We start from the raw sequence: 12,318 nt of genomic DNA on the forward strand, positions 1-12,318 counted from the left end.
TGAGGGGGGCCGCCTTGTCGTCGGGGGTGAGGGGGGCCGCCTTGTCGTCGGGGGTGAGGGGGGCCGCCTTGTCGTCGGGGGTGAGGGGGGCCGCCTTGTCGTCGGGGGGGGGGTGAGGGGGGCCGCCTTGTCGTCGGGGGTGAGGGGGGCCGCCTTGTCGTCGGGGGGGGGGTGAGGGGGGCCGCCTTGGCGGCGGGGGGTGAGGGGCCGCCTTGTCGGCGGGGGTGAGGGGCCGCCTTGTCACATTCCTGCTGGCGTCCCCGCCTCCCACCAGTTGCCCCAGTACTCTGGATGTGACGGTGTGGTGGCCACTGGGGTAACACGTGGAGACCTCTGCAGTCGGCGTCTGACTCCACGTTTCTCGCTCCCCGCAGGTTTTCGGGCCGGCGCACACAGTGACGTCACGCTGCGATCTAATGGACAGTCTGATACACAGAGGCTGCTCGCCGAGCTCCATCGAGGGCCCTAAGAGCAACGTCACTGTGACCAAGAGCATCCCGCTCAGCCACAAGGGGTCTGGCTCCTCGCAGGCGGACATCATCCAGGTGACCCCGCAGCGCCTCTCGCTGTCCCTCCGCCCAGGTCAGTGGTCACACCTCATGTGCCTGTGTGAGTGGGAGGAGCTACTGTAAGCATGGGTGGGGCTATGGTGGTGATGGGGGCTGGGCGTAGTGTAATGAGGGGCAGGACCGGGTGGGCTCTGGGGGTCCCGGCGTCAGTGCAGATGACATGGAGGAGCAGGGAGGGTTTCTGTGGCTCGGGGGTCTCTTGTACCTGCTCTGTGTCGCCCCTCTCAGGTGCGGCGGCCTCTTTTCGGGTGAATGTGCGGCAGGTGGAGGACTACCCGGTGGACCTGTACTACCTGATGGACTTGTCGCTGTCCATGAAGGACGATCTGGACACCATCCGGAACCTGGGCACCCGATTGGCTGCGGAGATGGCGAAACTCACCAGCAACTTCCGCCTGGGGTTCGGCACGTTTGTGGACAAGAACATCTCCCCGTTCTCATACACCGCCCCCAAATACCAGAACAACCCCTGCACCGGGTGAGTGACCTGCACTGACACAGTGTACCAGACCCTCAGTGGAGGAGACGTCACTGACAGCGATGATGAGCAGTCCTGAATCGCCGGTGTCTGTAATCGGCTGATTCTTCTGTGACTTTGGCTTGGTGTCACCCCCCGGTGGTGGTCTGTGAGCTGCGCTGACGGCCACAATGGAGGGGGCATCACCCGTGTACGGCGCTGGTTATAACGCCCCGTATCCGTTATTTTCCTTCTGTGCTGCGCAGTTCTGACAAATGCAACAACTTTATTCCAAAACTGACAAATTCCGTCTCCTCCTCCTCCAGGTATAAGCCGTTCCCCAGCTGCATCCCGTCCTTCGGCTTCCGCCATGTTCTGTCCCTCACGGACAAAGTCAGCAACTTCAACACCGAGGTGCAAAACCAGCAAGTGTCCCGCAACCGCGACGCCCCAGAGGGCGCGTTCGATGCCATTCTGCAAGCCGCAGTGTGTAAGGTGAGGAACAGAATAGTGAGCGCAGCTCTGGAGTATAATACAGGAGGTAACTCAGGATCAGTAATGTATGTACACAGTGACTGCACCAGCAGAATAGTGAGTGCAGCTCTGGAGTATAATACAGGAGGTAACTCAGGATCAGTAATGTATGTACACAGTGACTGCACCAGCAGAATAGTGAGTGCAGCTCTGGGGTATAATACAGGAGGTAACTCAGGATCAGTAATGTAATGTATGTACACACAGTGACTGCACCAGCAGAATAGTGAGTGCAGCTCTGGGGTATAATACAGGAGGTAACTCAGGATCAGTAATGTAATGTATGTACACAGTGACTGCACCAGCAGAATAGTGAGTGCAGCTCTGGAGTATAATACAGGAGGTAACTCAGGATCAGTAATGTAATGTATGCACACAGTGACTGCACCAGCAGAATAGTGAGTGCAGCTCTGGAGTATAATACAGGATGTAACTCAGGATCAGTAATGTAATGTATGCACACAGTGACTGCACCAGCAGAATAGTGAGTGCAGCTCGGGAGTATAATACAGGAGGTAACTCAGGATCAGTAATGTATGTACACAGTGACTGCACCAGCAGAATAGTGAGTGCAGCTCTGGAGTATAATACAGGATGTAACTGAGGATCAGTAATGTAATGTATGCACACAGTGACCGCACCAGCAGAATAGTGAGTGCAGCTCTGGAGTATAATACAGGAGGTAACTCAGGATCAGTAATGTATGTACACAGTGACTGCACCAGCAGAATAGTGAGTGCTGCTCTGGAGTATAATACAGGATGTAACTGAGGATCAGTAATGTAATGTATGTACACAGTGACTGCACCAGCAGAATAGTGAGTGCAGCTCTGGAGTATAATACAGGATGTAACTCAGGATCAGTAATGTAATGTATGTACACAGTGACTGCACCAGCAGAATAGTGAGTGCAGCTCTGGAGTATAATACAGGATGTAACTGAGGATCAGTAATGTAATGTATGCACACAGTGACCGCACCAGCAGAATAGTGAGTGCAGCTCTGGAGTAGGTGAGGTTGGGGTCTGTGTACAGAAAGGACACCGTGAGCACAACTTGAGACGGTGCTAAGGTTAGGTTCCCAAACCGTTAAAGCAACAAATATGAACCTAGCGCTCAACTTAAAGGTATTTGTAAGGCGGTTTATTGTAGTACACGAAAAAAGACGTTTCGGTCAATGTGACCTTCTTCAGTTACGTGTGGTGTGTAGATTGTGTAGAGCGTATAGGCATCTATCAGGACGCTGGTGCTTTAAGTATTTAGGAGAATGATCTCTGTAAGGTAATGAGCTTGTCAGTGTATAGGAGAGGGGCGAGCGTGCCTCCAGATGCGGTGTCCGCCGGCCGGTGGGGTCTGTGCACAGTGACTTGGTGGGTGGCTATTGGGGGTCTCGGCTTGGTCTCTCGGCCTTCCTCCTCGTTGCTGATGCTCGTAGTTTTGGTTCCTTTTCCTGCTCCGTCTCTTGCTGACTCGGCACGTTTGGTGATGAGATGTTCGGTTTCCTCCTTCACGTCTCTGGATCTTTTTTTGTGATTTGTGGGGAATAGTTTTGTATGCGGCGAGCGCTGGTCACGATGATTCATCAGTCGCTGGGATTGTCTCCATTGTTGGGTCGGGGTGATGCGGGGTCCTCTTCACCTCGGGGCTCGTCTGTTGTGAGCCGCGGTTTTGTTGGGCAGGTTGGGGCAGATGCGGTGGATTTCCTGGGATGATCCTGCAGCGATTCATCTGAGGCTTCATGCTGGGACCTGCGCTGCTTTACAGGTCGCTACAGAGCCGGTCTGGGTGACAACCAGCATGGCCGCCATTACCACTGCCATGTCACCCAGCTTTCCCAGGAACAGATGTGACTGCTCAGAACATGCTGTGTGCTGGCGGCACGAGGGGGAGACCGGCTGCTGCCATCTGTTATCGTGTCCTTGATGCTGGAGAAATAACAGATTTGATTGTTTCCTCTGCACTGGAATGTGCTGCGCGTCCTGTGGCGCCGGGGTCTGCCGCGCTGGCGTCTGCCGCGCCGGGGTCTGCGGCGCCGGCGTCTGCCGCGCCGGGGTCTGCGGCGCCGGGGTCTGCGGCGCCGGCGTCTGCGGCGCCGGGGTCTGCCGCGCCGGCGTCTGCCGCGCCGGCGTCTGCGGCGCCGGGGTCTGCCGCGCCGGCGTCTGCGGCGCCGGGGTCTGCCGCGCCGGGGTCTGCGGCGCCGGGGTCTGCCGCGCCGGGATGTATGGCGCCGGGGTCTGCCGCGCTGGCATCTGTTCCTCCTGTAAATGCTGCAACTTCTAGAAACAGAGGGGATCTCGGACCTGTGGTTCTGGGGCCGGTGGCGGTCCTGGCGGTGCAGGGGGTAATGTGCTGTATGTAGCTTAGTGGAGATGGTGGCACTTGTAGTTCTTCTCAGCATATGACTGTGGGTTCGTGGCTCTGCAGTTTTGGTGACGTCTGCCATGAAGTGATTCCCACTGTTTTTTCCGGCAGGAGAAGGTCGGCTGGCGGACGGAGGCGTCGCATCTGCTGGTCATCACCACCGACGACGTCCCGCATGTTGCTCTGGACGGTAAGCTGGCCGGCCTGGTGCAGCCACATGACGGGCAGTGCCACCTGAACACGGCCAACGAGTACAGCGCCGCCGCTCAGCTGGTAAGAACCGCGCCGGCTCCACCATCTGACAACTGCTGAATGGGGGTGACAACCAGCGAAGGTCACCCGCGTCCAGACCGATCTGTACACCGTGCAGCCGCGCCTCCCACTGCGGGGCCCCTGTAAGAAACCTAAAGAGTAAGGGGCCCCAGATGGCCTGGTCTGCACTGATACACGGTGACAAACCTTCAGCTGTGAGAGGTCTTAGACCAGTATCGGGGGTCGGCTTCTTACTGACGGCAAACCCAGATCCTGAACTTGGTAAATGCAAAGTATTATAGAGTTGTAGAATGTTATACGGGGGTGCGGTGCGTGTCTGATCGTGGAGGGCTGCAGTTATGGCCGGATTGTGGTGATGGCGCCCTGGGCTGACGCATGCTGCTCCTCGCACTGCAGGATTATCCGTCGCTGGCGCTGCTCGGGGAGAAGCTGTCGGAGAACAATATTCATCTGATATTCGCTGTGACGAAGGCACATTATTTATTATATAAGGTAAAGCATCGGGGGGGGCAGGGAGGCATGGCGGGGAGGGGGAGGAGCATCTGGCTTGGCGTAGCGTAAGCCCCGCCTCCTGCATGCGGCTGGCGCTGTCGTTGGCGGATGGGGGGGATTCTCTGTATTGGGGGTGGGGTGGGGCACGCTGTTCTGGGTGGATGGGGGGGCCTCTCTGAATGAGGGGGGTGGCGCTGTCCTGGGTGGATGGGGGGCCTCTCTGTATGAGGGGGGTGGCGCTGTCCTGGGCGGATGGGGGGCCTCTCTGTATGAGGGGGGGTGGCGCTGTCCTGGGCGGATGGGGGGCCTCTGTATGAGGGGGGGTGGCGCTGTCCTGGGCGGATGGGGGGCCTCTGTATGAGGGGGGGGGTGGCGCTGTCCTGGGCGGATGGGGGGCCTCTCTGTATGAGGGGGGGTGGCGCTGTCCTGGGCGGATGGGGGGCCTCTCTGTATGAGGGGGGGTGGCGCTGTCCTGGGCGGATGGGGGGCCTCTGTATGAGGGGGGGGTGGCGCTGTCCTGGGCGGATGGGGGGCCTCTCTGTATGAGGGGGGGTGGCGCTGTCCTGGGCGGATGGGGGGCCTCTCTGTATGAGGGGGGGTGGCGCTGTCCTGGGCGGATGGGGGGGCCTCTGTATGAGGGGGGGGTGGCGCTGTCCTGGGCGGATGGGGGGCCTCTGTATGAGGGGGGGTGGCGCTGTCCTGGGCGGATGGGGGGGGCCTCTCTGTATGAGGGGGGTGGCGCTGTCCTGGGCGGATGGGGGGGCCTCTCTGTATGAGGGGGGTGGCGCTGTCCTGGGCGGATGGGGGGGCCTCTCTGTATGAGGGGGGTGGCGCTGTCCTGGGCGGATGGGGGGGCCTCTCTGTATGAGGGGGGTGGCGCTGTCCTGGGCGGATTTTCTGTTTTGGGGCGGACGCTGGGCGCTGTCCTGGGCGGCTGGGGGGCTTCGCTCTGTATTGGGGGGGATGCAGTCCTGGACTGATGTGGGGCCTCTCTCTGTATTTCGGGGCGCCTCTGTATTGGGGCACGGTGTCTCGTTATTAGTCTAATGTGGCTGTGGTTTTCCTATTAAGAATTTCACGGCGCTGATCCCCGGGACCACCGTGGAGATCCTGGACCCCAACTCCCAGAACATCCTGCAGCTCATCGTCAACGCCTATAATGTGAGTGCCGACTTACACTGCAGCACAGAGTATTTCATAACCCGCAGATGTGAAGGACGACTGCGCCCCAGGTGCTAGATGTCAGCATAATGACGGGAGGACAATCAAGGGTCACAGACTGAAAGCAGTGCAGAGTATTTCAGGATCAGAGCAAGAAAGATTTCCCCACATGACGTTTCTCCTGCTGTTTTGCTTCTCTGCCTCCAAAATTCTTCTCCTGGGGGTGACTGAGTAATGGACGAGATAATTTGTGACCCCCGGACAGCACTTATAAGTCAGGAGACTTCAGCCCAAGGCCTCAACACCTGGCCAAGCGAGACCGATACAGTGTAACGACTCTGCAGCTGAGAACGTTAATGGTGATCATCATATACATCCTCCCAATGTCTCCTTCCCAGTAATGGCTGATAACGGGGAGTAATAGATTGTAGTCTCCTGTCCTACAGTCTCCTCCTCCAGTAATGGCTGATAACGGGGAGTAATAGATTGTAGTCTCCTGTCCTACAGTCTCCTCCCCAGTAATGGCTGATAACGGGGAGTAATAGATTGTAGTCTCCTGTCCTACAGTCTCCTCCCCCAGTAATGGCTGATAACAGGGAGTAATAGATTGTAGTCTCCCGTCCTACAGTCTCCTCCCCCAGTAATGGCCGATAACAGGGAGTAATAGATTGTAGTCTCCTGTCCTACAGTCTCCTCCCCCAGTAATGGCTGATAACAGGGAGTAATAGATTGTAGTCTCCCGTCCTACAGTCTCCTCCCCCAGTAATGGCCGATAACAGGGAGTAATAGATTGTAGTCTCCCGTCCTACAGTCTCCTCCCCCAGTAATGGCCGATAACAGGGAGTAATAGATTGTAGTCTCCTGCCCTACAGTCTCCTCCCCCAGTAATGGCCGATAACGGGGAGTAATAGATTGTATTCTCCTGTCCTACAGTCTCCTCCCCCAGTAATGGCTGATAACGGGGAGTAATAGATTGTATTCTCCTGTCCTACAGTCTCCTCCCCCAGTAATGGCTGATAACGGGGAGTAATAGATTGTAGTCTCCTGTCCTACAGTCTCCTCCCCAGTAATGGCTGATAACGGGGAGTAATAGATTGTAGTCTCCTGTCCTACAGTCTCCTCCCCTGTAATGGCTGATAACGGGGAGTAATAGATTGTAGTCTCCTGTCCTACAGTCTCCTCCTCCAGTAATGGCCGATAACGGGGAGTAATAGATTGTATTCTCCTGTCCTACAGTCTCCTCCCCCAGTAATGGCTGATAACGGGGAGTAATAGATTGTAGTCTCCTGTCCTACAGTCTCCTCCCCAGTAATGGCTGATAACGGGGAGTAATAGATTGTAGTCTCCTGTCCTACAGTCTCCTCCCCAGTAATGGCTGATAACGGGGAGTAATAGATTGTAGTCTCCTGTCCTACAGTCTCCTCCCCTGTAATGGCTGATAACGGGGAGTAATAGATTGTAGACTCCTGTCCTACAGTCTCCTCCTCCAGTAATGGCCGATAACGGGGAGTAATAGATTGTAGTCTCCTGTCCTACAGTCTCCTCCCCCAGTAATGGCCGATAACGGGGAGTAATAGATTGTAGTCTCCTGTCCTACAGTCTCCTCCCCAGTAATGGCTGATAACAGGGAGTAATAGATTGTAGTCTCCTGTCCTACAGTCTCCTCCCCAGTAATGGCTGATAACAGGGAGTAATAGATTGTAGTCTCCTGTCCTACAGTCTCCTCCCCAGTAATGGCTGATAACGGGGAGTAATAGATTGTAGTCTCCTGTCCTACAGTCTCCTCCTCCAGTAATGGCTGATAACGGGGAGTAATAGATTGTAGTCTCCTGTCCTACAGTCTCCTCCTCCAGTAATGGCTGATAATGGGGAGTAATAGATTGTAGTCTCCTGTCCTACAGTCTCCTCCCCAGTAATGGCTGATAACAGGGAGTAATAGATTGTAGTCTCCTGTCCTACAGTCTCCTCCCCAGTAATGGCTGATAACGGGGAGTAATAGATTGTAGTCTCCTGTCCTACAGTCTCCTCCCCCAGTAATGGCTGATAACGGGGAGTAATAGATTGTAGTCTCCTGTCCTACAGTCTCCTCCTCCAGTAATGGCTGATAACGGGGTGTAATAGATTGTAGTCTCCTGTCCTACAGTCTCCTCCTCCAGTAATGGCTGATAATGGGGAGTAATAGATTGTAGGTCTTTTTTATTATTATAAAATCCTTCACGACGTTACAAAATAAAACACAACAGAACAAACATAGAACAAAAACTCCAATCAGAAACAATATGACAAAATCAGACACAAACACAAAGAAATAAACAAGAAATGGAAACAATAAGGGAAATTCTCGACCTACAAAACGGGAAAAGAAAATTAAATTAAAGAAACAAGAAATTAAAAACTAAAAAAAAACAAAAAAGGAACAAAATTACAATAATTACACCAGCACCCCCTTAAAATAATAAATAAATAAAATCATGTAAAACCCCCGACCCAGCTCCATTCACACTATTATATACACCCCATGAACTACATTTACACCGTCCTATATACAATACTATATACACTATATACAATATAAACATATGACACCAGTCCGAATATTGTACAAGACACACCTAATACCCTCTGGTCCCACTGCCTTACCTCACAGCCTCCCCCTTACACCGCCACATTCACACTTACGACAAACCTAATTACAAACATAGTATACAAAATTAACAAAATGTATATATTTTTCCTTTTATTTTATTTTTTTTTTTTTTTTATTTTTTTCCTTTTATTTATTTTTTTTTTTATTTTTTCCTTTTTTTTTTTTTTTTTTTTTTTAACACTATATATAAAACACACATCTACTCTAACTATCCCACCACCCCTGATCCAGCTCTGGCCACAAAGTTCAGGATTTCTCCGAGCTAGGATCAGGCCCCAAAGTTTTTCCCCAGGCGGGGCCTGGACCAGGCCAGATCAGTCTCTTATCACCGCTGTTGAAAACCCCCCATCCCCCCAATCCCCCCACCCAACCTAACTAAGACCCTCTATTATACACAATATATACAATACACACATTACGCTATATACAATATATACATAAACTAACGTTACAGAACATAACCTACGTACTCACCACTTAAGGCTCAAGTTCGATGCTTGCAAACCTTCTATTCAGGAGACTGAAATTCAAAACAAAACTCTAGAGTGAAAAGGCATCAGCCCACCACCAGGATATAGGAGTACTAACGGACTAAGGCACCCCGAAGGAGAAACCCCTCCAGAGATGGGCCGCCCTCCGGGCACCCAGTCTCTCATACTCCAGAGAACGGACCTTCACCAGGGCACCTAGGATGCTGCTATAAACTTCGTCTACACGGAGGATTTTACTCTGCGTCGAAACTAAAACTCGTGCGTTCCACGTGAAGTACCTGACCACTGCGCTGACTATAAATAAAGTGACTCTGTCCCTTCTCCCGAGGTCTCCGAACGCTCCATAGGCCCACTCGGCATAGGACAGAGTAGCCAGCCGCGGCCAACCAATGGAAGCTCCCACCCTGTTGTACACCTCTGTATTAAAGGGACAATGAAGCAGGAAGTGCTCCATGCTTTCCAGCATGTTAGCACAAGCCTCACGGGGGCAATTCCTGTCCTCGGAGCTCCTGTACTTCAGATTGTCCCTCACATACAACTTACCTTGGAAGCAGCGCCAAGTCAAGTCCCAGTACTTCTTGGGGATCCTATTAGAATTTAACAAACTCAACCCAACCTCTAGATCCCGACTTGGGCAGTCCTTGAGGACCAATGGACTCTGAAAATGCGAAAGCAAGACCCGCATGTCGAGGAGTTTCCTCGGGAGGGACCTCACCTCCCACATTCCCAGACCCCACCGGCGCATCATCTTCAGAACCGGGGTAACATAAGCCGGGAGATGCCCATGCGGTGTGCGAAGATCCTTCAATCTTCCCCCTGTCTCCCATTCCTGGAAGAAAGGCTGAAACCATCCCTTGCAGGAGAATACCCACGGAGGAGCCCTCTCTTTCCAGAGGTTTGCCACGTTGACCTTCAAAAAGGTGTTCACTAGGAACACCACGGGGTTCACCATATTCAACCCCCCTAGTCTCCTCGTGCGGTAAGTGACCTCCCTCTTGACTAGGTTCAGTCTATTCCCCCATAACATCTGAAAGAACAGACTGTAGACCCGAGTCCAGAGAGGCTCTGGCAAGACACAGACGCTGCCCAGGTAGATTAGTAAGGGGAGCAGGAAAGCTTTGCACAGGCCAACCCTTTCCCTCAGGGTCAAAGACCAACCCTTCCATTGGTCCACTTTTTGAGCGACACCTTTGATTCTGCCTTCCCAGTTTTTCGTGGGGTAATCACCCTGGCCAAATTCGATGCCTAGGACTTTGGCGTGTTCTTGGGGTTCGGGGAGGGTGTCCGGAAGATCAAACCCGGGATCCCCGCCTCCCAGCCAGAGACTCTCACACTTGTCCTGGTTGACCTTGGACCCGGAAGCCTCCGAGTAGCTCTCCACTTCTGACATCACCACCATCGCCTCCTCTCGCGAAGAAACAAAAACGGTGACATCGTCCGCGTAGGCCACTACCCTCAGGATAGCCTCTGGCGCCACCCCGCCCATCCCCACCCCCGCCAACGGTCCACACTCGATCCTTCTGAGGAAGGGATCGATCGCAAACGCGTACAGCAATGGGCTAAGAGGGCAGCCCTGACGGACACCAGATCCTACCCCGAAAGGTTGTCCAATCCACCCATTTACCAGAGGGAAAGTCTCAGCCCCAGCGTATAAGGTCTTAAGCCAGTCCACAAACCCCCCAGGCAGACCGTACCTCAAAAGAGTGGACCAGAGGTACTCGTGGTCAACCCGGTCAAAAGCCTTTGCCTGATCCAGGGTCAGCAGGAACCCCTTCCAAAGGCCCGCCCTGCCTTGCTCCACGGCCTCTCGGACACCCAGAACAGCACTGAAAGTGCTACGGCCAGGAACGCAACAGTTCTGAGCCTCTGAAAGGAGCCGCGGCGCAAACTTCACCAGCCTGTTGAAAAGTATCTTAGCCAAAACCTTCCTGTCCACATTGAGAAGTGCTATGGGACGCCAATTCTCAATGCGTGACGGATCCTTACCCTTTGACAAAATGATCAAAGCTGACCTCCTTAATGATCTCGGCAGGGTGCCCGAGGAGAGACACTCATTAAACACCTGAGTCAAGAGGGGGACCAAGGAGTCCCTGAAGGTCCTAAAGAACTCGGATGTTAAGCCATCCGGACCTGGTGATTTTTTGGGCCTGAGCCCATCGATCGCCAGTCTCACTTCCTCTTCTTTGATCTCTTCTGCCAAAACGTCCAGCGAGAGGTCAGCCCCTGGCTCCGGAACAGCTTCAGCCAGGAAAGCCGACATCCTGTCACGATCCAGTTCCCTCCTTCCCAAAAGGTGTGAGTAGTATGAACTGACGACCTCCAAGATCCCTGATCTGGACCTCTTCAGGGATCCCGTACTGTCCATCAGCCCCGTCACTATCTTACTATTCACTGACATCTTGCAGCTTCTGTAAGGGTCGGGCGAGTAGTACTTCCCGTAGTCCCTCTCAAAAACCAAAGATGCGTGCCTATCGTACTGACACCTCTTCAGCAAGGACTTCACACCGGAGATCTCCTCGCGGCTACCTCCAGTCGAGACAAGATGCTCGAGTCTCCTCCTCAGGCTCTGATACAGGCGATCCCTGTTCAGGCTTCTGAGGTTCGAGAGTTGCCGGAAGAATTTCGCCACCCGATGTTTGAACATCTCCCACCACTCTGACTTAGTGTTACTTAGGCCCAGCAGCGGTACCTGGCTCTGAAGAAAATCCTCAAAAGACTGTCTTACAGCTTCTTCCTCAAGGAGTGATGAATTCAGCTTCCAATAACCTCTTCCCATCCTAGGAGTCTCTGTAACGTTCAGAGAAAACATAATCAAACAGTGGTCGGAGAACTCCACCTCCACAACCGACAACGGCGAGGAGACGGCTTCCTCCTTCAAATAAAACCTATCTATCCTAGACCTGCACTGACTACCTCTAAAAAAGGTGAATCCCGTGCTGCCTGTGTTGTGCCGGATGTGGACATCCACTAGGCGTGCCTCACTTACTATCCTGTTTAGCGCGACGCAATCATAAGTCAGCCGGTCCCCAGAACCTCCTCTATCACAGGGTCTCGTGACGTTGTTGAAATCCCCTCCAAAGACCACCTGCCGACTTGAAAATAAGAAAGGTTTGCTCTTCAAGAAGAGACATTTGCGGTCCCACTTGGATTGGGGACCGTAGATGTTAATGAGCCGAAGCTCCTGTCCCCCCATGGAGACATCTAGGATCAAGCATCTCCCCATTTCTAATTCAATTAATCGTCTGCATTCAACCGCTGCGGTCTTAAAAAGGACCGCCACCCCGCTATACGGCTCGGCCGCAAGAGACCAGTAGGAGGGCCCATGCCTCCACTC

At 53.6% G+C, this 12,318-nt stretch overlaps 1 protein-coding gene across 2 annotated transcripts in view; it reads left to right on the forward strand.

Moving 5' to 3' along the window:
• ITGB5 (integrin subunit beta 5) overlaps window positions 1–12,318 on the forward strand; it is a 43,000-nt gene that overhangs the window by 2,402 nt on the left and 28,280 nt on the right. For both annotated transcript variants that reach the window (XM_073551931.1, XM_073551932.1), the window contains exons 3-8: window positions 375–582; window positions 798–1,047; window positions 1,353–1,521; window positions 4,032–4,193; window positions 4,590–4,685; window positions 5,757–5,846. In XM_073551931.1, coding sequence (XP_073408032.1) covers window positions 375–582; window positions 798–1,047; window positions 1,353–1,521; window positions 4,032–4,193; window positions 4,590–4,685; window positions 5,757–5,846 — 975 coding nt within the window. The remainder of the gene's footprint in view (window positions 1–374; window positions 583–797; window positions 1,048–1,352; window positions 1,522–4,031; window positions 4,194–4,589; window positions 4,686–5,756; window positions 5,847–12,318) is intronic.

This window comes from Dendrobates tinctorius, unplaced genomic scaffold (genome assembly GCF_039654945.1).
Source record: "Dendrobates tinctorius isolate UK_male_01 unplaced genomic scaffold, ASM3965494v1 ptg000182l, whole genome shotgun sequence".
NCBI lineage: Eukaryota > Metazoa > Chordata > Amphibia > Anura > Dendrobatidae > Dendrobates > Dendrobates tinctorius.